Source organism: Prionailurus bengalensis, chromosome C1, assembly GCF_016509475.1.
Source record: "Prionailurus bengalensis isolate Pbe53 chromosome C1, Fcat_Pben_1.1_paternal_pri, whole genome shotgun sequence".
Taxonomy (NCBI): Eukaryota; Metazoa; Chordata; class Mammalia; order Carnivora; family Felidae; genus Prionailurus; species Prionailurus bengalensis.
In genome coordinates, this window is record NC_057345.1 from 11,220,382 (window position 1) to 11,244,829 (window position 24,448).

The following is a 24,448-nucleotide window of genomic DNA, read 5'->3' on the forward strand; positions in this document are numbered from 1 at the left end:
TTGAAGGGGTCTAGGGGAGGGAAGAAGGACCTGGGGGGGCCTGGGGGAGGGAGGACGGGCCTGGGGGGCCCTGGGGGAGGGAGGAGGAGCTTGAAGGGGTCTGGGGGAGGGAAGAGGGACCTGGGGGGGTCTGGGGGAGGGAGGAGGGACCTGGGGGGGCCCAGGGAGGGAGAAGGAGCTTGGAGGGGTCTGGGGAGGGAGGAGGGGCCTTAGAGGCCTGGGGGAGGAAGGAGGGGCCTGGGGGCGCCTAGGAGAGGGAGGAGGGGCCTGGGGGGCCTGGGGGGATGGAGGAGGGCCTGGGGGGCCCCGGGGGGAGGGAGGAGGAGGCATGGTGTCTAGTGATGGATGCTGGGAGGAAACAGGAGGACTCTATGCTGATTGTGGGTGTTTTTTTACCCACCTCCTGGCATTGCCACTGCCTCAACTTTTCTGTAAAATGGATTTGAACCAGACCAGGAGCCAGAACAAGTGGGAGTTGCGTGTGGTTTGCCACAGAGCCCCAAAACAAGAGAAAGCGGGCATGTGATTTCATTATTTTAAATGTAATCTGCAGAGAACTGAGTCAAACCAACAGTCTTGTTTCAAAATCAAGTATGGGGGCGCCTGGGTGGCTCCGTCGGTTGAGCGTCCGACTTCAGCTCAGGTCATGATCTCGCAGTTTGTGGGTTCGAGCCCCGTGTCGGGCCCTGTGCTGACAGCTCGGAGCCTGTAGCCCGCTTCGGATTCTGTGTCTCCCTCTCCCTCTGCCCCTCTCCTGCTCATGCTCTGACTCTCTCTTTCAATAGTAAACATTAACAATTTAAAATCAAGTATGAAACCACAGCCATGAGCATGTGGTCACGGGAGGAAAACTGCTGTCAGACGGGCACCGTGAAAATAAGCAGGTGGCTGCCTCCACGTCTCAATACGCGCCGGCCCCTTGTTCATTTCTCCCCCTGCCTCTCTTCGCCATCGGGTGGTCACAGGCACCGGAGATTCCAGAAAAGTTTGCTGGAGAACTGTGTAAAATCAAGCAGCGAGTGCCCATTAATCCAGTTTACTCTTTGCTCCCCTGGGGAGAGGCCACGATTCCGTCTGGGCAGAGGAGAACTGGAGTTGAGGTTCTGAGGAGCCACCAGCATCTCAAAGGAGCCTGGCCCCAGGCTGGCTGGCTGCGAGGTTGCTCAGGGCCTTTGCCCAGCCGGATCCTAGGACCCTTTCCAGCCCCGGCTGCTGTGCGAGTCACCGTGCAGATGGTCCGGGCAGCACCTCGGGGACCCAACTGCCGGGGACAATTGTCCTTTTTGCCCCAGCATTGGCTGTTCCCAGGCGCAGACACAGGCACAACAGAGCAGGCCACGGCCGAAAGCGTGGCCAGATGTCGGAGGGGATCAACGGGGAAGGCCAGCCTCGTGAGGCAGCTGGGCAGAGGCCCTGGGCTTGTGGGACAGCAGCCAGGACAGGCACACATGCTAACGGGCTCCAGGACTGGCAGAGCCCAGCAGCCAGCTGTCCCCGGGTGGAGGCCCCCCCCCCCCAGCAGCTGCAGAAAGGCGGGGGCAGCCTCGCAGCGGTCCCAGCCCCGGGGGGGGGGGGGGGGGGGGGGGGGGGGGGGGGGGGGGGGGGGGGGGGGGGGGGGGGGGGGGGGGGGGGGGGGGGGGGGCGGGGAGGGGGGCCGTGCATGTGCGGCTTGGAGCCCCACACTGTGCTTGGGGACACCTGCCCACGCAAACCCAGACAGGTGACGAGCCGAAGTCAGGAGACTGCCAACGAAAAGCGCGAGCAGGGAGGTGGCAGGAGACAGGTGGCCGAGGGCATTCGTCCTTTCAACAAATGTTCGCTGAACGGTGACAACACGTGCGTCTTCGTAGCCACGGTTTTTAGAAGGCAATACGTGTACTCCTTGTAAAAACATGAGAAGAATCTGGGAGCGTATCGAGTCAAAAAGCGAAGTCTCCCTCATTTTATGTCTCCGGTTCCACCTTGCAGAGGCGATCATGGTTAACAGCACGGTGGATGGCCTTCTGGACTTTATTTATGTGCATACATCACACGTCCATATGGGTACATTCATAGACCATAGCTTTCTAACCAAAAATAGCATTTTATGCTTCCTACTGCTCTGCAACTGGGTGTTTTTCACTCGGCACTGTGTCACATTTTACGTGTCAGCACGTACATCCGGGCCATTCTTTTGGACAGCTAAATAATATTCCATATTATGAATAGGAGGAGTGACCCTTTCACCCGCTCCCTATTCTCTCTCCCACCGCTGCAGCGAACATCCTGGGACACGCACTCTTGCACACTGGTCGGCGTATCTGTGCTGGAGAGCTGGCCCCAGCAGCGTCACTGGACGGTGGAGTTGGGGCAGTAAAATGTTTCATAGACACTGCTACCCAGCCTCTGAAAACACGCCATGGGGGTGGCCTTGCAAACGGCGCTGGTTGTTAAACGTTTGAGGCTCTCAATCCCCTTGAGAGACAAGTGAAATCTCCCTCTACACATTCGGCGTATGATTTTCAGGAGTTCACAGGCCCGCTGCTCGGAAGCCCAAACAGAACTCTGGGCTAAGACCCCCCCCCCCACCCCACCCCTTTATAGGAAGTCCCCGCCAGGTCAGTGAAAAGCTGTGATAACATCTTTTCGTCCTGAACACGATTCGGGAGGGCGCCTCGGGCAAGGACCACCTGATTCGCATGAGGGGCGAGTCCAGAGCCTGGAAGCAGGGAGCAGGCAGAGGGCCAAGCGCTGCTTGGCTCTGTCGGGTTAATTGGATTGTTTCCTTGTACCATCCCGCAGGTGACCACAGGTAAGTAACCGCCAGAAGCCCCCGGGACTATTTCACACTTGGAAAGGTCACAGGCAGGGGGTAAATAATAACCAAGAGACAACTGCGTGAATCACATCTTGGTGAGTCTTAGCAAACAATCCTCAAGTCCAAGGCCCTAAAAGCTCCAAATTGGCCAGGGTCAGGATCGCATACAAGACCTCAGGGGTGGGGCCGTATCTACGCTCCCCTTGGCTCAGTGACCTAACTTCCCTGAGGACACGGCTCCCAGACCTGTCATCCTTCCCTGGGATGGGGTGGGGTTCACATGAAGTAAGAGACAGGGAAATGTTCCCAGAAAAGCAAAAATCCCCTTTATAAGGAAAAACAAAGAGTTGGAGCAAAATGAGGGGGGAAATAAGGGGGAAAAAGTGTCCATATGCCCCTAAGATTTTTTTAATACTAGAATATAAGAAAAATTGATCATTTTTAAAACCTCATTGAGGATTTGCAGACTCCAGCTTTTCAGACTAGTAGCCCCAGACTTGCTGATCTAAGAGAGATTGTTTGTAACCAAAGTTTCTTGTAGATCAGTGGTTCTCAAGGAGTGTCCCACCAGGGGACATGTGGCAATGTCTGGAGACATTTTGGGTTGTCACGACGCAGGGGGAGGTGCTCCTGGCACCTAGAGGGTAGAGGCCAGGGATGCTGCTAAACGTCCCACCATGCACGGGACGCGCCCCCCCCCCAACATCTGGCCCCAAATGTCGATCAGACTGAGGTTAAAAAGCCTTACTCTACAGAAAACACAGGGGTCATAGGCCACAGCCACTAGCCGGAGAACAGGCCACTGGTAAGAGTCCTGGGTGTCCTTGATTTTCTTCTGCTCTGCTTCCTGTGTCGCCAGTCATCCGTCTCCAATTTGGAAGCTGCTAAGAGCCTGTCTGCCCCTGGTGGGGAAAGAGCAGACCCACTACAGGCCACAAACCCCTTCGAAGAGTGACAGCTGTCGTTGTAGCAAAGACCAGACGTCCACTGCCGCTGGGCCTGGAGCAGGAAGGTTTTGGGGTAAAGGGTGCAGGGGCCCTGGCCTCATTACATTTTAAAGTAAAGTTTTTTCCGGAGGAAATTGAAACAACCAGGAATCTGCTTGTAAATCCCTTTCTGCGAAACAGCATTAGCGACCTGTGAAAACAGGAGCACAGGGGAGTCCGTGAGCTCTCTCGATGGAAGGAAGGGTTCCAGAGAAGGAGAAAGGGGGACGTCCACTGAACCAGCCCTGTAACAGCTCTGGCTTGTCCTCCGTGTTTAGGAGTCTGTTTCTGTTCGTTCGTTTGTTTTGTTTTTTTAGATTCCACACATGAGTGAAAGCATACAGTATTTGTCTTTCTCTGTCTGACTCATCTCACTTTGCATAATACTCTCTGGCTGCGTCCATGTTGTCGCAAATGGCAAGATCCCATTCTTGCTTACAGCCGAGTGATATTCCACCGTATGTAGACATCACATCCCCTTTATCCATACCATATCCATACCATATCCATACCATACCATATCCATAGTGTTCATCTATCAGTGAACACTTAGGTTGCTTCTGTATCTTGGCTGTTGTAAATAATGCTGCAGGGGACAGGGGTGGGGGATGGGCGAAATAGGTGAAGGGGAGGAAGGGGAATAAACTGCCAGTGACGAAATACGTCAGGGCGATGAAAAGTGCAGCATAGGGAGGGAATAGAGTCTAGACTATCGTAATAACTTTGGATGGCGACAGATGGCGACTAGACTTATGGCAGTGAGCATAGCACAAGGCACAGAATTGTCAAATCACTACCCGAAACTAATGTAACGTGACTACATATGTCAACTACACTTCGATAAATACATACATACAAAAATATATAAATAAAACCCTAAAACCTACTTTAAAAACCAGCTCTAGGGGCGCCTGGGTGGCTCAGTCGGTTGAGCGTCCAATTTTGGCTCATGATCTCACGGTTCCTGAGTTCCAGCCCCGCGTCGGGCTGTCTTCCGTCAGTGCAGAACCTGCTTCAGCTCCTCTGTCCCCCCCCTCTCTGCTCTGCCCCTCCCCTGCTTGCACTCTCTCTCCTGTTCTCTCTCTCAAAAATAAATAAACATTTTCAAAAAACAAAAATAAACAGCTCTACCTGCAGCCTCCTTGAGCTGGGAGGGAGAGTGTTTAACAAAGAAAAGCATCTCCACTATGAGTTTACAAAACTCAAAATGAGAAATGAGAAAATCCAAAACTTCACGAGGCTCAAATCAAATTGAAAGGTTTCCTTAAAGAAAAGTTGAGAGAAGAGATGAGGCCCAGGAGTCAAGTGCACTGCTTGGCCCTGATGGACTCCCACCCCCAACCGGCAAGGCCCCCCTGCTGCTCCCAAGGTCACCTGCCCAGAGTCATGGCGCCCCCTGGAGTTGTACCAGGTGGTGACCCTGTACTTGCTTTTTCTTTCTCCGCTGCTCTGCTCAGCAAAGCACAGAGCCAGAGCCTCCCCAGGAGGAAGGCGGGGTCCCAGACCTTCTAGATCCTTCTCATGACATAGAACACCTGAGCAAGCAGGAGAGGCCCATGTGTGCTCTGAGCGGGATTTCACTGAGTGAGTCTGGGGCCCTATCAGACCATCCTTCCCGCTCTCCCCCAGGGGACCCCCAAGACAAGGGGAAATACTTGAGGGTCAAGACTAAAAGACAAAGGGGCGCCCGGGTGGCTCAGTCGGTTAAGCGTCTGACTTCGGCTCAGGTCGTGATCTTGGAGTTTGTGAGTTCGAGCCCCACGTCGGGCTCTGCGCTGACAGCTCGGAGCCTGGAGCCTGCTTCGGATTCTGGGTCCCCCTCTCTCCCTGCCCCGCCCCCACTCATGCTCTGTCTCTCTCACTCTCAAAAATGAAAATATGTTTAAAGAAATGTAAAAGACGAGAAGACTACACAGTGGGGCATGCCTCACGACCCGCCCTCAGGAACGCCACTCAGCTCCGGCCACTGAGCTGCCTTGGCACGGAGGGCTGCCCCTGCCAGCGGGGGTCCCAGTATCAGCCTGGGACCTCAGAGGAGCCAGGGAAGGCAGCCCTCCGAGTAATGGGCAAGTGTCACTGTCACGGTTACAGTAACGGCAACACCAGCCCTCACAGCAAGCCAACCAGCCCTCACAGCAAGCCAACCTCCGGTTTGGGCCTGGGGCCCCGCCAGCCCCACCTGAGGAGGACACGCTGCCCCTCCCAGAAGCCTCCCCTCTCTCTCCCAGAGGACGGCAACACTCACCCTGAGCAGGAGGGTCTGCAGGTCCTCAGAGCGAGCCCACTGCTCGAAAACACCATCCAAGGTCTCCACGTACCAGGAGCCGCTCTTGGTGTCCCTCCAGGAAACAAAACCTTCAGAAGCAGAGAGGCGGAACTTTATCGGAGAGCCGCTAAGAGCCCCCCACACCCCGGCTGGGGCCACCTGTGGACTTGGACCCATTCACACATCCACACATCTCTGCGCCCCATCCTGTTCACGACCTTCTTGCGTGGTCGTGAGGCCACCACTGCCTTGGGACTTTGGTTCTGGTTCCCGCCTTCCCATGCGGCGCCTGGGTGGCGCAGTCGGTTGGGCGTCCGACTTCAGCCAGGTCACGATCTCACGGTCCGTGAGTTCGGGCCCCGCGTCAGGCTCTGGGCTGATGGCTCAGAGCCTGGAGCCTGTTTCTGATTCTGTGTCTCCCTCTCTCTCTGCCCCTCCCCCGTTCATGCTCTGTCTCGCTCTGTCCCAAAAATAAATAAACGTTGGTTCCCGCCTTCCCAGCAAGGGAACCGAGGCTCCGAGAAGTCAAGTGACTCACCCAAGGGCTAAGAAAGGAAGGACACTAATGCCCGTCACGCCTGCTACGTGCCAGGCACTGTGCTCGGGGATGCCCTAGCCACCTTGCTAATCCCCGCGACGACCCCTGACGTACGAATGCTCTTCCCATTTTAAAGATGAGAATACTGAGGCGGGGCCGGGACACGGGTGAGGCAAGTGAGGCACAGAAACCCAAGAGCACAGGCCTCCTTGAATTCTGCATCCTAGCTGAGGCTCAGAGAGGCGAAGTGACTTGCTCGGGGTCCCGCAGATGGCAAGACTCAGGGCCAAGTCACCCCCAGGTCGCTCCTTAACAACACCGCTGCTTCTAGGGCTGACAGGGGGACCCGCCGGCTGGGAGGACACCTGATGTGCTCACCTGGGAAGGTGGAGTAGGACACAAAGATGTCACTGGGTGTGGGCAAACTAGACACGGCGTCCGGCTGGTCAAAGGTGCCTGGGCCTTCCTGGAACGGGACAGCGTCTGACTCGGAGTCACTGCCAGGGGTCCTGTCTTCAGGGGACGTGGAGGCCACCTCAACCCCATGGTCTTTCCGCTCTGCAGGAAGCAAAAACGGACAGCACTCGTCACTGAAACACCGACCAGAGCCCCTGCTCCTTGCTTCTTGGCGACACCCAGCCCGCCCCAGCCCGAGACTGCCTGATTCCCTCCGGAGCCAGGGTTCCAGCGCTGAGCGAGAAACAGAAACCGAAGCTTTACTTTTTACTGTGACAAAAGTTTTGCACACCCATTAGGTAGAAATTGGGACGGGGGTGCAGAGATTTCTTTTCTAAAGCTGTGAAAACAAGGGGCGCCTGGGTGGCTCGGTCAGTTGTGTCCGACTGCGGCTCAGGTCATGATCTCACGGTTTGTGGGTTCGAGCCCCGTGTCGGGCTCTGCGCTGACAGCTCGGAGCCTGGAGCCCGCTTCAGATTGTGTCTCCCTCTTTCTGCCCCTCTCCCGCTCACTCCCTGACTCTCTGTCTCTCAAAAATAAGTAACTACTAAAAACAAAAGCTGTAAAAGCAACTTATGAGGTACACACCCAAGAGAACTAAAAACAGAAGTTCAAACAAATCCTGGCACAGCGAAGTTCACAGCAGCATCATTCACAACAGGCAACAGGTGGGGACGCCCCAAGTGTCCGCTGACAGATGAACGGATACACAGAAGGTGGCACAGACAGCCAGTGGAATTTCACCCAGGCTTAAAGAGGGATAAAGTGCTGATACCTAGGGCCGTGTGGGTAGACACGAAAAACACGCGGAGTGAAAGAACCAGATGCGAGAAGCCACGTATCTGGCTCCGTTCATGTGAAAGACCCAGAAGGGGCAAATCCATGGAGAAGAAAGCAGGTGAGCGGTTGCCCGGGATTGAGAGGAGGCAGGAAGGGGGAGTGAGCCCTGAGGGGTATGAGGTTTCAGTCTGGGGCGATGAGAAAGTTCTGGAACCAGGGAATGGTGATGGTTGCACACTTGTGAACGTACTCCCAGCGGCTGAATTGTATGCACTTGAAAATGGCTACAGTGGTCAACTTCACGTCATGAAAAAAACAATTCACTTTATTCAGCCTTGAAAGGGGGGGTGCCTGAGCCCCCGGAAGGGCTCCAGAAACCCTTCCCTAAGGAACCCTCCGGGCCACTCTGCCCTCTGCTTTTACAGAAGCTCCTTTTAGCTGCTTTCTATCTGGAGTAGCACACTGCACCCTGCAGTGAGCTCTCCCTCCGGGGAGCTTGTGCCCGGAGAACCTCCTGCCATGTCGCCATCCCGATGGCTCTGTGATGGGAGCTGTGTGTGGCCCGAGTCCTGCCCTGACCCCTGGTTTCCAGGTCTGCTGCTGTGTGGGGGGGGGATTAGGAATTTAAAATGGAAAAGACAGAAAATACGGCTAAGGAAATCATCCAGGATCTTGCAAGCCTGACACAGCTACCCCCATTTCTGCCTCTTAACCTTTGGGTTGTGGCCCATGGGCACACTGTCCCGGGAGCATTTCTCCACATCTCCACAGTCCCCATCACAGCTAGTTCAAATGGCTTTATAATGGTCTGTTTCAGTGATACGCCCTCACTAATCCATTTCCTTAATGTTGGCTATTTAGATGATATCCAGTTTTTGGCTCACGTGGCCACAGGTGTCTTTACATAGAGGATTTTTATTATTATTATTATTTTAACGTTTATTTTTGAGACAGAGAGAGAGAGAAGAGTGCAAGCAGGGGAGGGGCAGAGAGAGGGAGACACAGCATCTGAAGCAGGCTCCAGGCTCTGAGCTGTCAGCACAGAGCCCGATGCGGGACTCGAACCCACGGACCGCGAGATCATGACCTGAACCAAAGTTGGATGCTTAACCAACCGAGCCACCCAGGCACCCTGTTTTACGTAGAGCGTTTTGACTTCGCTTGAATTATTTCCTTAGGGAATTACTGGGTCAGAAGGTATAAACATGGCCAAAATCTCATGACCTATGATTTGATGCCTTCTTTGGTTCCCTAAAATTAGATAGCTTAGCAGGCACAAATGATAAGAGTAGAATAAAATAGAGAAGAAGTGAAACTTCAAGGGCAGAAGAAGAGTACATTCGGGATCTAGAAACGCATGTTGTAAGGTCCTGCGTGCTTGCTAGAGGCGGCCCGTGCGTTTGGCAGCCGAGGCAAGATTGCATAAGGTCGAATTGCTCACAACATCCACCCTACTTGGCATTCGAAGACAGAAGCCAAGAATGGCAATTTTTCTCCGCTCGGTTGTCTGAAAGGGAGGGAACACTGTCGTATGACGGACTGTTCCCTCAACTCTATCCCTGTCCACCCCCAAAAAGGAAAGAGACGAGTTCGATGTCAGTTTTTTAAACCTAAGTCTCATGGGGCGCCTGGGTGGCGCAGTCGGTTAAGCGTCCGACTTCAGCCAGGTCACGATCTCGCGGTCCATGAGTTCGAGCCCCGCGTCAGGCTCTGGGCCGATGGCTCGGAGCCTGGAGCCTGTTTCCGATTCTGTGTCTCCCTCTCTCTCTCTGCCTCTCCCCCGTTCATGCTCTGTCTCTCTCTGTCCCAAAAATAAATAAACGTTGAAAAAAAAAAATTTTTTTAAACCTAAGTCTCAATGTAAATTGAGGGCATAGATGTTTCTGTTTGGGCATTCAGCTCCCCAGAAAGCAGGACCCCGTCTTCTTCTTTTGTGTCTTCTTTGGTTTCTGTGTGGGTGCTCTGTACCCCAGGGGTAGTCTGTGTGTGTGTGTGTGTGTGTGTGTGTGTGTGTGTGTATCTACTATGTGTGTCACAAACCATGATTTTATTTTTTTAATTTTTAAAAAACGTTTATTTATTTTTGAGAGAGAGAGAAAGAGGCAGAGAGAAAGGGAGACAGAGAATCCCAAGCACGGGGTTCGAACTCATGAACCGCGAGATCATGACCTGAGCCAAAATCGAGAGTCGGACGCGTAACCAACTAAGCCACCCAGGCGCCCCACAAACCGTGATTTTAAAGAAGGCTTTGTAGGGGCACCCGGCTGGCTCAGTCGGCTCCCTCGGCAGGGGGCAGAGACAGGGCAGGATGGTTCTGGCAAACCCATAATGATAGCCCCAACATCTATGGGCCTCTCACTCCATACACCTGACTCGGGAACTTGGTAATCTCTTTTTGTTCTCACAGCTAACCTTCAGGGCTGGGATTCTGCCCGGGTGTCTGGAAATGACTTGCAGTGGAACAGGGGCAGGGACGGGAGATGTGGGTGGCAGGAAAGTTTGGGGCACTGCTGTGGGGGAAGCCACAGGAATGGCTTAAGCAGGCAGAGGTGGGCAGAGGGACGACCTGGGGAAGCCGGAGAAGACACGGTGGGATCCGAAAGGGGAATCCGGGAGAGACAGGAATCTCCATTCCCGCGTCCTCCTCATGCGACAGACAAACCTGATGCGAAAGCCTCGCCCCCGGGGCTATCTGTCTTAACACACGGTTTGTTCTCAGACAGACTCGCAAATTCAAACCCCTCCGTAAGGCAGACTGACTTCCCCAGAAAAATGAACACACAGCAGGATTTATCAGCATCTAAAAACCCACAACCACCACGGCAGCATGCTGTTCCTCCTTCTGCCTTCTCAGAGAGAGTGATTTCTAGAAGTCTAAAGAGGGGTTGCCCCAAAATGAACAGCTCGGGCTAACAGAGGCCGCTCAGCTTCGGCCAAGCGCATCACGCTAGATGCCGAATCGCGCTATCTACTCACTGACATTCCACACCCGCGCTACTCACTTGGAGGCAGGGATCTCTGCTCCAGGGTACGCACCCCTACCTCTTACCAGTGGGGGGCACGACACGTCAAAGGATTTGAAAACTGTTTTAAGTTGTAACGACAGTGGATTTTACCAAAGCGACACAAGAGTCACCGAAACCCAGGGCAGACGCTCAGATGGCCGTAAACAAGAGGCCACCCTGCAGGACACGGGTGCAGACTGCAGACCCGGCAGCATTTCTGTTCTCAGCACCGTGCCGCCCCCGTGTGGCCACAGCGTTACACACAAGGTCAATAGCGGGCCGGGGGGGCTGAGCAGGGCCCAGAATTCCAAAGGCAGGATCGTGATCACTGCATTGCAGCTTTGAAATCTTGCTCCTCCCACTAAGGTGGGTGTTTTGTGGTGGAGGGAGTCTACATTATTTAAAATTTTGCTTATGTGATTTTGATATGGTTCTGTTTCAAATCGAATAATTAGGATGCACATAAGATGCAACCATCCTCTGAGCTTAGTGGCAGGTCTGGGGGGACCAGAGGGGCCTGGCCTTGGCCTCGAAGAGCCGACCAGGGGATGAGGCCATCTCAATACAAGGAGAAAGCGCTGTGACAAGGGAAGGACAGGGGCTGCGTGAGCACAAAGACTAACCCTGACTCTGTGCAAGGGAGGGGGTGTATAGGGAAGACTTCCTGGACACAGAGACAATAAGCTGTAACTAGAAGAATGGATGATTAAGAGTAGGCCAGGAGGGGTGCCTGGCCAGCTCAGTTGGTGGAGCACAGGCCTCTTGATCTCAGGGTTGTGAGTTCGAGCCCCACGTTGGGCACAGAGATTATTTAAAAGTAAAATCCTTAAAAAAAAAAAAAAAAAAGAGGGGCACCTGGGTGACTCATAAGCGTCCGACTTCGGCTCAGGTCATGATCTCTCAGTTCGTGAGTTCGAGCCCGGCCTCGGGCTCTGAGCTGACAGCTTGGAGCCTGGAGCCGGCTTCGGATGCTGTGTCTCCCTCTCTCCCTGCCCCACCCCCACTCACGCTCTGTCTCTCTCAAAAATAAACAAACATTAGAAAAAAAAAAATTTTTTTTTTAAAGAGTAGGCCAGGAGGGCAGGCAGAGGGATGGCACAGGGAGGGCTGAGGAGCAAGCCAGAGCCTGGGAGGGCTGAACGGCGCTGGGGCGGGACACGGCGTGCCGGGCTGGGGGATGCAAAGTGGCCCGGGCCAGATCCCCGCAGACCTTGTGGGCCTGCTGAGGAGTCCAGAGAGTGACACAGGAAAGACCCTCCGTGCTGCCGACGCCCTTTGTCCACAGTTCCCTTGCCTGTTTCATCTTTTATTCTATTCACACAGGAAAGGACCACTAGGTTCAGACTAACAACATCACTGGGCGACACATTCTGGGTCATAAAACAATGATGAGCTAGGATTTCTACAACTCCGAGAGCGGCAGCCTTTCCACCTTCCCATTACCGGAACTCTCAGGTAACCGTGCTGGGCTCAGGGGGCTCTTAGGTGACACGGGGTGCTCTGGGGTTAGGGGAGGGGGAGAGTCCAGGTTTGCAGTGATGCAAATGAGCCAGGCACTACGTTCAGTGCTGCACATGCACCAACTCGTGCGCTAAATATTTCACGGGGACGCTAGGACGTGGGTCCTGTTGTTATCCCTACTTGCCAAGACTTCTAGAGATTAGCTGGCCTGTGTTTGTGCAGGAACGAAGTAGCCACCAAGATCGAACCTGGGGTTCTCAGTCACCCATGGCCGAGTTACGGGCATGGGTCACGACAGTGACTTGATACAGTTCCAGTCACATTATAAATTCCAGGGGACAGAGACCCTGTGTAGCTTGTATCTCAAACACCTAACACACAGCCTGGTGTATACAGCAGATACTCAGTAAACACATATCAGATGAATCATGTGACCAGAGCCTGCTCACCTAGACGAGCCACATCCCCCCACATCACCCCTGCCAACGTGGAACAGTATGGGACAGATGGACGCGTTCAGAAGATTATGCTACAGGTACAGGTCGCTGGTGCGAATGGCACCCCCTTTGGGCCGGCTGGATAGCTCCGTGGTACAACAACGCAGAGGGGGCTGGGGGACAAGGAACTGGCATGCCTTTCAGACATCCTTGCCCTTGAAGAGCCCTGGGCCAAGGGAACGCCTGGGACAGGATGCCCAGGGTCCCCCACCTCTGCCATCATGTCCCACCATTCAGGACACACAATGTTCTCTCTTCCTTCCTTTTTTTTTTTTTTTTTTTTTTTTACTTTATAAGGAAACCAGGTAATGGTGACGTCGGACTTAGGTTTAAAGTCGGGGCATATAGCAAAATCGCAAAGGATCCAAACGATCCTTAAAAATTACTGACATCTCCAGTACTTGGGCCTTTGGCAATTCTAATAATTGGTTTAGCTCCGGCCTCCCTTCCTCTGGGCCAGTGGAAAGAGGGTCTAGCTGAGGGAGGTCGGGAGAATGATGAGGAAAATGAAAGGGTTTTTTTTTTCCTCTGTCCCCTGCTTTGTTACTACTGAGTCTCTGGAGTTGAAGCTGCCAGAGCCAAATGAGCCCCTGAGGCTACTGCACGGTGACACGGTAGAGGCTCTAACCTCTACAGGCTGGACACAGCTGGGGCCTACTCTAACCGGAGGGAGATACTGCAGTGTGGACAAAGGGACCATGTCTGGGACCCTCTGACTGCCTGGACACACCCCCTTGGGCATCAGGAGGGGCTGGACGGAGGAGGAGGCAGGGGGGCGGCTCCTTCCCCACTAGAGTCGCCTGCAGGGAGACTGAGGACCTGCTTACCCCCACCACAGGCCTGGATAAAGAAGAGCTTGGGCTTCCCTCCCAAGCTGGGGCAGCTGGATCCATTGAAGATGTTCACAATCTTCTCGATGGACACAGGACAGCCATCTGTGCCATAAACAGCCCCTGGGAACTGGCGGTGGCTGGCCTAGAAGACCAAGAATCCTGGTTACAAAACCAAGAGGTTGGAGGAGGAATCCAACCACTGTCCAGAGGCTTTATGGGGGTCAAGCATTTAGAAGGCCCCAGCCAGGGGCACAAGGCTGATTTAGACAGAGGTTCGTTCTGGAAGGGCCCTGGTCAGCATCTATTCCAAGGGTCTCAGACTCCCATGGCTAAAACAGCCTAATGGGAGAGCGCCAGCCAGCTTCTTCTAGATGGGTGGTTCTCAAAGTGTGGTCCCTGGACCAGAGGCATCAGCATCACTTGGGAACTTGTAAGACCTGCTGATTCCTGGGCTCCCCCCTAGATCTAAATCAGGAACCCTGGTGGTGGGGACCAGCAATGTGGTCTTTCAGGAGCTTCTGATGCAGGTAAGCATTGAGAACTACTGCTCTAGGCCAGTTCTTCTCAAACTTTATGTGGACGGGACCTTGTCAAAGCACAGGCTCTCTGTGAAAAGGTCTGTGGCAAGGCCTGAGAGTCTGAATTTCTCATGATTTCCTGGTGAGGCCTATGCTGCCGGTCCAGGGGTCACACCAGGAATGAAAAGGGGCAGTCCCTGCCCAGCTGTAGGCCAGAGTTTTGCTCTGTGAGGATGTGGCCTAGTAAGGCCCGACCACTGTGGTTTTTCAAGAGAAGCTGGAAATCCTGATTTTTGTGCGACAGTTGCCAGTTTGGAAAACACTGTGAAACCCCCACAGGGGACGACAGGCCTCCCGCTTGGAGCTTCTCACCTGTGCCAACGCTCAGCTGTAAAGATGAGGAAGTTGAGGCCCAGGAAGCAGGAGGTGCCGGGCCACGACGATGACCCAGCACATTAGTGGCCAAGCCCAGAGGGGGTCCCAGTGTCCTGACACCCAGCCCATAGCAAAGGGCCTGGGACAATGCAAGACGGAGGCAGGAGCTGCGAGCCCCTGTGTGCAGTGCCCGACTCTGAACAAAATCCAGGCTAGGAGCTCTGTGAGCAGAATTCGTCTCCTCCCTGCCTCTCCCAGATGGCTTCTCCCAGGAGGGGCATCCATTTCCTCAGAGGGCCGGATGGCTCCCAGGAAAACAACAGGAGATAGACAGGGCCCCACGGCTCTGCCCACAAAGCCCAGGGTGTCTTGGACACAGGAAGGGACGGGGCTCCTTCATGGCCTCTCAGCGCAGCGTCTCCGGGCAGCTCGTACCTGACAGCCGTGAGAGAGGATGACCACCACGCAGCAGTCCAGAGCACCATGGTCCCGCTGAGCCAGCTCCACCAACACCTGGACCATTTGCTACAAGACAAGGTCACAGATGAGCCAGGCCATTGACGGATCAGGTCCCCATCCTGGGCCCTCCCGGGCAGAGCACTTTCCCTGCTCCCAGGGCCAATACTGCAGTAAGGACAGTCCTAACAGCCACAGTAGCCACCGTTCTTGGGGACAAGGTGCCGTGCTTGGGTGCTGTTCACGATGCCCCTAGGAGGTGAGTACCGTGCCTGCTGTCTAGACAGGGAGACTAAAACTCCGGAGTCACGCGGCAGGGAGCGGGAGTCCGCAACCCAGGTCTCTCTGAGCATGCAGCCCGAACCGGTACCCACTGAGCCATGCTGCCTCTCCCGGGGCTACAGTCCTAAGGGGGGGTGTCGGGGAGTCGCTTGCTTTCGAGTCTCTCCCAGGACCCTTGTCCCAGCCCACCCCCCATCCCTGACCACAGGCAGTGACCGGACCTTGGCCGTCTGGTCGTGCTTCACGTCCACCACGAAATGCAGCAAGGAGAAACGTCGCTGCAACTTCTCACAGTCGATATTGGAGCCGGTACGGGTCTGGAGCCTCGACTCGAGGCAGAAGTTCATGTTGTTGATGATGAGGCAGTGGCCACAGGGGTCCGCGTTCAGGACGTACGCCTGCCCAAGCACAGGGACCCACGTCAACCGGGGTCTCGCTGCACTCCCCAGGAGCGAAGGCGAGCCCCAGGTTTGCGCTCATGCGGTTGACGGTCTGGAGACGTGGGACAGAAAGTGGGGTCTGCCCTCTCTCTGACCGAAGAGCAGCAGGCCTACACCCGGCATTCCAGGGCAAAAGCAAACGGACGGCAAACCAGATGGGCGTGAGCACGAACGGTACGACACGCAAACAGCCAGCTTGGGAGAGGAGACCAGTTCCCATGGCAGCACTCAGCCCCCAGAGCCGTTCGCCCCCAAAAGACCAGACAGATTGTCCCGTCCGAGGAGCACCTGAGAACCATGGGGGGGCGGGGGTAGCGCTCTGTCGGCAGGCTTGTGCCCAGATCCACCCTCAGAGTATGGATGCCATTTCCCGGCCAGACTCCCCTTCTCCCTTGGAATCCTCCCTCATCGCAGCCTGTCCTTTTTGTCACAGTACTTAAGATTTAGATTTAGGGGGCGCCTGGGTGGCTCGGTCGGTTAAGCATCCGACTTCAGCTCAGGTCATGATCTCACGGTCCGTGGGTTCGAGCCCCGCGTCGGGCTCTGTGCTGACAGCTCAGAGCCTGGAGCCTGTTTCCGATTCTGTGTCTCCCTCTCTCTCTGTGACCCTCCCCCGTTCATGCTCTGTCTCTCTCTGTCTCAAAAATAAATAAACAAAAAAACAAAACAAAAAAAAGATTTAGATTTAGACTTAGGCTTAGACTCAGACTCAGACTCAAATTTAGATTTAGATATTTCTCTGTGCAAGTAGCCTCTGCTAGGCTGATGGCTCCACAAGGGCTAGAAACACAAGGTGTCCGCTCCCAGGTATCCCGGCATGGAGCCCAGGACTGGCACGCAGGGGTCAAACCAACAAATGCTGTCAACAAGAGGGAGTGACTCAGTCCCACGGCCAGTGGTGAGGCCCGCCTCACGTGAGGTCTGACCCCCTGACTTCACAGAGGAGCAAAGAGCAGGTAGGGTTGGACGGCCTGCTCCGGGAAGAGCTGTGCCAGGGCCAGGGAGCTACGGGGGGGCCTGGGGCCCTCTCTCCAGCTGGGGCTCCTGACCCACCGGCAGAGGGAAGGGCCTGGGAAGTGCAGAGCAGACGAGCCCAAGGCCAACAGAGCTGGCCCCAAATCACATAAAGACTCACCAAATCAGCATCTCGCTTCGAAACTTCCTGAGCACCTGGAGAGAGAGAAAAGGAGAGAAAACGTGAATGCCTGGCCCAGCAGGAGCAGGGCAAGGGACTTTGAAAACAGAAGGGCAAGAACTCGGGAAGCCTCCGGCACTGCTGGTGGGAGCCTAGGGGCACAGCCACCTTGCAGAACTGCTTAGAAATTTCCAATGACGTTAAACACACACCTACCCTCTGACCAGCAATTCCATTTCCGGGTATATGCCCGAGAGAAAGGAGCACAATGGGGCATTAAAAAGAGCCAGCCGTGGAGGATCACTGAAGCCTTATTCTTCATGCCCAGAATTAGAAACAACCCAAAATGTTCATCAACAAGTCGACAGACAAGCAATTTATGATAAAAGCCATGCAAGGCAACACTCCACACACTGAAAAGAAAGCAGGCGCTGACACGTGCATCGCCATGGACAGCCACGAAACTTTCGGCCAGGGACAAGAAGCCAGAAGAGCGTATGTGGTGTGATTCCATCTATACGAAATTCTAAACCAGAAAGGCAAGAGGGAAGCTCCAGGAGAGTGGACACTTCCTGTCTGTGGAATCCATGGAGCCCAGCACCCAGAAAGTCCTCGGGAAAGATTGGCAGAATGACTAAACGAGTAACGGTGGCAGTGTTTCCTTCAGTGTCAAAGGAGTTTTCATTTCAATTAGCAAGAAGTCCAATGACCCCCAGCCTCTATGGTAGTTAGGACTTCTTTTCTTTCTTAAACAAAGAGAACTGGGTGGTTATCGCAGAGCTGCAATGCTGAGTTGAGTTGCACTGGAATCTATTCTCATGATCCAACAATAGGGTGCCGTTCGTTGCTCACAGAGCGCCTGGACCCCTTACGGGGAACTATCCTCTTATGAGTTTAAAAGCCAGGCCAGAATGGGGCGCCTGGGTGGCGCAGTCGGTTAAGCATCCGACTTCGGCCAGGTCACGATCTCACGGTCCGTGAGTTCGAGCCCCACGTCGGGCTCTGGCCTGATGGCTCAGAGCCTGGAGCCTGTTTCCGATTCTGTGTCTCCCTCTCTCTGCCCCTCCCCCTCCCCCGTTCATGCTCTGTCTCTCTCTGTCCCAAAAATAAATAAACGTTGAAAAAAAAAAATTAAAAAAAAAAAAAAGCCATGCCAGAAGACCATGCACATCCCATTTTTAATTAGAAATGGTTTTAGGATTGAGGAGGGCACCTTTTGGGATGAGCACTGGGTGTTGTATGGAAACCAATTTGACAATAAATTCATATATTGAAAAAAAAAATCCTTTACCTGGAAAAAATAAATAAATAAATGAATATGTGTGTCAAAAAAAAAAAAAAAAAAGAAATGGTTTTAGGGGAACCTGGGTGGCTCAGTCAGTTAAGCGTCCGACTCTCGGTTTCAGCTCGGGTCATGATCTCACAGTTTGTGAGCTCAAGCCTCACGTCAGGCTCTGTGCTGACAGTGCAGAGCCTGCTTGGGATCCTCTCTCTCTCCCTTTCTCTCTGCCCCTTCCCTGCACGCACTCTCTCTCTCAAAATAAACTTCAGTTAAATAACCAAACAAAAAGGAAATGGTTTTATCTTCCTGAAGAATGCTACAGTTCACAGCCTTAAATCTGAAACCATTGCTCATTTCCAAAATCTGACTGCACCCCCAAAAATGTAACTATCATCCACGACTGAAAAATTCATTCATTCCCCAAATCAGTAGTATCCATCCACAAAGTGAGAGAGGGACATCAACAAAATGGCAGAATAAGAGTTTTCTACTGCCTTCCCCAACAAAGAACACCAATTTTGACATCATCCATAATTGAGACCACCTTTGTCAAACTCTGGGAATCCAGCAGAGAAGTTCCAAAACACTGCTGGTGCAAAAAAAAATCCGAGATCGGACGCACTGAAGAGGTTAGTCAGCAAGTACTGGAGGAGTTGACTCCTCCTTCAAATGCAAAGCCAACACATGACTTCCAGAAACATGAGAAATCAAGGAAATAGGACCCCACCAAAGGAGCACAGTAATTTCCCAGTAACCGACCCCAAAGAAATAGTAATCTGCAATGTGCCTGACAATTCAAAATCACTGTTTCAAGGAAGCTCAGTAAGCTACAAGAGTACACGGGAAGCCAATGTAACAAAATCGGGAAAACAATACATGACCAAAACAAGAAGTTTAAAAGATAGAAACCACACAAAAAGAACCAAATAGAAATACGGGAGCTGAAGGATGCACTGAATGAATTGAAAGGAATGCAACAGACAGCATCAACATCAGATTCGATCACGCACAAGAAAGAATCTGTGAAGTAGAAGACAACTCATTTGAAATTACCCACTCAGAGAGCAAAGAGAAAAGAACAAAAAAGAGTGAAGAAAGCCTACACGAATGATGGGTTATCATGAAAAGAAACAATCTATGCTTTATTGTAGTCCCAGGAGAAGGAAGAGAGGGAGAAAGGGGTAGCAGGCTTATTTAAAAAAATAATGGCTGAGGGGCTCCTGGGTGGCTCAGTTGGTTAAGGTTAAGCGTCCGACTTCAGCTCAGGTCATGATCTCACAGTTCATGAGTTCAAGCCCACATCGGTGTCTGCGCTGACAGCTCAGAGCCTGGAGCCTGCCTTGGATTCTGTGTCTCCCTCTCTCTCTCTGCCCCTCCTCCACTCACACTCCGTCTCTCTCTCTTCCTCAAAAGCAAATAAACATCAAAAACCATTTTTTTTAATTAAAAAAAAAACTAATGGCTGAGAACTTCCCACACCTGGGGAGAGATCTGGATATACAAGTTCATTAACCTCATAGTTCCAACTGCATACCGACCGTGGTCTTGGTACTCACAGATATCACTGAATGGTCCAGAACCAATGTCCACTGGCCTAGGCACCTCTGGTCTGAGAACCTCTGGCCGGAGCTTGGCTGGCCACAGCTCCTCGGGCCCCAACACCACTGGAGTGAGGTTTTCCGGCGTCGGCTTTAAAGGATACTGCCTCCTTCTGAGCTCCTCTGGTTTGAGGCCCATTGGTCCAACCACCACAGGCATGAGGTCCAGGGGTCTGATGGCCTGTGGATTCTGCTTTTCTGCTTGCCGACCCATTCTCAGCAATGAAGCCAGCGCATCCTGGCCTGTGTCCTCTAAGCAGGAGATGAACAAAGGAAGGGCCTGACTCCCTCGGGTCTCTAGATCTATGACAAGCTGCCTGACCTGATCGCTCCGAGACCCTGAGCCCGCATGCTGTTTGGAAAAAAAGACACAGCACTATTAGCCACACGATTTCCTGGGACTCTCACCATGTCCCCCACCCCCGCCCCCCGCCCCCAACACTTCCCATCTGGTATAAGTCTGACCAGTCAGGCATGAGGGCAAAAACTGAGCCTGCAGTTACACGGAGTGTTTGCCACCGGCCAGCCTTTGCTTATCTATTCATTCAGCATTTTGGAGGCATCTCCCATGAGCCCAGCGCTGTGCTAAGTGATGAAAATACAGCAGCGAACATTCTCAGTCCTCAAAAAGCAGACACCTGGGCACGGAATGCAAACAGACAAATCAACAGTGGCACACCAAGGAGAGAAGTGCCAGCAGGAGGGTCCAGGGCCATCCAACTTAGCCTTGGGAAGCCAGGGAGTCCTCCAGGAGGGGATGTCTTCACGGAGACCCCAGGGAACGTTAGGAAGTGAATCGCGAATTCAGAGAAATGAAACGTAAGCTGGAGTGGGAAACAGCAGCGAGGGGGAGGCCTCTGTGCGGTGTGCCGAAACAGCCGGGAGAAGCCGCTGAGGACCTTTACGAGTGACAGAGTCAGAGCTGCCTCTGAGAAAAATCATCCTGGAGGCAGGGTAGACGGTGGAAGGGGGTGAGCTACGGCCAGGTCGGGTGGTGGCAAAGACAGTGCAGCAGGAATGGCGAGAAATAAGTGGACAGACCAGAAAAATACGGAAGGAGAGGGGCGCCTGGGTGGCTCAGTCGGTTGAGCGTCCAACTTCAGCTCAGGTCATAATCTCGTGATCTGTGGGTTCGAGCCCCGTGTCGGGCTCTGTGCTGACAGCTCAGAGCCTGGAGCCTGCTTCGGATTCTGTGTCTCCCTCTCTCTCTGCCCCTCTCCGACTCATGCTCGTGTTCCCACAAGCTCTCTCTCTCTCAAAAATAAATATTAAAAAAAGGGGGGGGGGTGCCTGGGTGGCTCAACTGGTTAAGCATCCAACTTCAGCTCAGGTCATGATCTCACAGTTCATGGGTTCGAGCCCTGCGTCGGGCTCTGTGCTGACAGCTCGGAGCCCGGAGCCTGCTTCCGATTCTGTGTCTCCCTCGCTCTCTGCCCCTCCCCCATTCTCTCTCTCTCTCAGAAATAAATACACATTAAAAAAACTTTTTTTAATAAGGAAGGAGAATGCACGGGATTTGGGCATCAATTGGGTGGACTGTGACGATGCAGAAAAGGTCGACGTTTACGGGTGTCGGGATGGTGGGGCTGGTCACCAACACAGGGAAAAGGAGGAAGAAGCTATTCATCAGCTCGCTGTCCTTTGAGACCCACTCTGGCCAAGTTCCTCACAGGGGTAAGACATCACCCTCTCCTCAAATATCCTACAGCACTGTCCAAGGGAACTTCCTGTGATGATAGAAATGTCCTTCATCTGCTCTGTCCAAACACATGAGTCCCATGTGGCTCCTGAGTACTTGGGTCCTACAGCTGGGGAACTGAATTTGCTATTGTTTTTAATGTTATTTAGTATTTATTTTTGAGAGAGAGAGAGAGACAGAATGTGAGTGGGGGAGGGGCAGAGAGAGAGAGAGGGCGACATAGAATCTGAAGCAGGCTCCAAGTTGTCAGCACAGAGCCCGAAGCGGGGCTCGAACTCACGAACTGCGAGCTCATGACCTGAGCCGGAGATGGATGCCTAACTGACTTAGCCACCCAGGTGCCCTGTAAGTGTTCTATTTTATTTAACATTAATTACTTCAGACTTATACTTAAATAGCCTCGTGTGGCTAATGGCTGCTAAGTTGAACGCCACAGATCTGTAATGTCACTGCAAAGATGATCCTCACTAACAAAACAGCTACATGCCTTTCAGCATTTCCGGAACACTCACAGTAAGACAGACCCCGTGTTAAATGCATCATTTCATCTAGTCCCCCCCTCAGTAACCTTATGGGGTTAAATTACAATTCTCCTCACTTTACAGATGAGGGAAACTGAGTCTCAGCAAGGCATTGCGACTTACTAATATGTACCAAAGCCAGGATGAGGACCCAGATCCATGCGGCTCAGCCAAACCAGGGGTGGCAAATGGCAGCCTCTCGTTCATGTGACAGTACTTCGAAAACCTGAATCTGTTGCTAACATCTAGAATCAGGGAATTTGACATCAAAATCAGGACTTTCAACTTCTTTTTACATAACGTGAGAGATCTGGAAACACGGAGCCAGCATTCTGGAATGGCCAGACTGAGCTGGAGCTGGGGGGCCACCCACCGCGGTGCCCATCTATTGGGCCTCTGTGGGCATCTGAATTTGCAACCCCTGTGAATGTATCTGAAGGCAAGGAAATGGTCTCAAACCATTTCCACTCTTCAGTTCAGGTCACACAGCAGATTCTCATGAGACTTCTTCTAATACTAATATTCACTGCTAATTTTTCGTATGACACTTATCCTATTAAAGACTTCCTCACTAGGTCAGGCCAAGCTCCTGGATGATGCAGAAAATGGACAGTCTGCAAGCAGCCCACAGGGCACTGGCCAGAGGCCCCCAGAAAGCCGCACACACCCACTGCCCCTCCTGGTAGGAAATACCTCCTGGAACCTCCTTACCTCACAGGCCTGTGGCGAGGGTCAAATAACACAAAGACATGAAACTTCTTTTAAAGAGAACCTCACATGTTCACTTTATTATTTTCTTCATTACCTGCATCAGCACCCCCCCCCCCCCCCCGCCCATCTCTAAAACCCCTTAGGAAACATAAACTCAGCACAGGAGGGGCTGGCCAAAGAGGACAGGGCACAGCCAGCTAAGCCCTCACTCTGGGCCTGACGCAATTCTGTTCCACACCCACTATCTCATGTAGCTCTCACAATACTACTGTTGTCCCATTTCACAGCCCAGAAAACTGAGGCTCACAGTGGATCAATGACTTAGCCAGGGACACAGAACCAGGCAGTGTGACACCCCAGCTGGGCGCCCTGAACCTTCATGCCAGCAAGTAAAACACAAGCCTCCATCCCGGCCAGAAGCACAGGGCCCCAGCAGCCAACGGTGCACGCTGGTGGTGCTGGGCGTGGAATCGCTCTAGCAAGCCCTGGAAGAGGTGTTCGGTATTGCACGGTTCGGCTGGGCGATCTAGTGCGCTCAACGCCGTGAGGGAAAAGGGGGTTCCCACATGATGATTCCCCAAAGGGGATGGGTACCGGGGGCACAGGCGGGGAGGGGAAGGCGGGAGCTCGGCCTTTAAGACACGCTGTGCCTTCAGCAACCCTCTCGGCGCGGCCTCGCTGACCCCAGCCGGGACGTGAAGTCTGCGGGCGGCGCTGGAAGCGGGGCGCACCTGGATGTCCTCGATCATCGCGGGCGTGAAGAGCTGGCGGGTCAGCAGAGCGTCCCAGAGCGAGGCCACCTGCAGCTCGCCGACCAGCCGCACCCGGCACCGCCGCAGGAGCTGCCGGTCAGCCTCGTCCATGGCGGCCCGACGGCTGGGACCCGGGCGGCCTCGGTCCGCTTCCGGGCCTCGGCCGCGGCGCCCCGCCCGCCGCCCAGGACCCGCCCCGGCACCGGCCGCCGCGACGCGCTCCGCCCCTACATCGCCCCTCGCCCCCCGGGCCCGCCCCAGGCCACCCACGGCACCACTTCCGCCTTGCGACTCCGCCTCCGCGCCCCGCACCGCCCCCCAAGACACACCCCGCAACGGGCACCGCCCCCAGGGCGCGCCCCTAGTCCAGGCAGCCAGCCCTAACCAAAAGGTATCCTCATTCCGCTTTTACAGAAACTCGGAGGGTGGGGGTTCGGGGGTAGGGGGCGGGGGCGGCCCCTGGGTAGTTCAGTCGGTTAAATGTGGTTAAGCGTCTGAATTTGGCTCAGGTCGTGATCTCACGGTTGGAGCCCCGCATGGGGCTCTCTGCTGTCAGCGCAGAGCCTGCGTGCGACCCTGTCTCCCTCTCTCTGCCCCTGCTCCACTAGCTGCTCGCTCGCTCTCTCTCTCTCTCTCTCTCTTAAATAAATAAATAAATAAATAAATAAATAAATAAATAAATAAATCTAAACTTAAAAAAAAAAGCTCGGAGGGGGTTATATTGCTGGCAAGAGGGACACCCATGCCTGGGGCGATGGTCTGTCCAGCCCCATTCAACCCCCTCCCTGCCTCAGTGTCCTCTAGCCCCCCTTCCCGCCGGTAATAAAACCATAATTCTCCTGCCCCCGCCCGGTGCCCAGATCTCGTCGTTTGCCGTTCCAAACTCGCCTGTCTCATCCAACCAAGCCCACATTACACGGTCTTGAATCCCCTTCTTCCTTCCTTCCCACCCTAGCACCTCCCACAAAGAAAAAAAAAAAAAAAAGGCAGCAATCTACTCTTCTGAACTCCCAGTTTGTACAGCTCACTTCCACCTTTCAGAAATAATTGCTCCTGTTTG

General features: G+C 53.7%; 1 protein-coding gene across 2 annotated transcripts; it reads right to left on the bottom strand.

The window, feature by feature from the left end:
* Positions 1-1,991: 1,991 nt before the first annotated feature.
* CASP9 (caspase 9) lies at positions 1,992-23,617 on the bottom strand. Of its 2 annotated transcripts, none has more exons than XM_043573827.1 (9): positions 23,368-23,617; positions 19,664-20,057; positions 16,826-16,860; positions 15,472-15,648; positions 14,948-15,037; positions 13,614-13,761; positions 6,966-7,145; positions 6,029-6,138; positions 1,992-3,934 (listed from the first exon to the last, which is right to left on the bottom strand). In XM_043573827.1, the coding sequence occupies exons 1-9, from the start codon at positions 23,497-23,499 to the stop codon at positions 3,845-3,847; spliced, it is 1,356 nt and encodes a 451-aa protein (XP_043429762.1). In that variant the 5' UTR covers positions 23,500-23,617; the 3' UTR covers positions 1,992-3,844. The 2 variants fall into 2 exon arrangements, with proteins under 2 accessions (XP_043429762.1, XP_043429763.1); XM_043573828.1 differs by having other exon boundaries at positions 19,664-19,957; positions 23,368-23,485.
* Between the last annotated feature and the right edge of the window lie 831 nt (positions 23,618-24,448).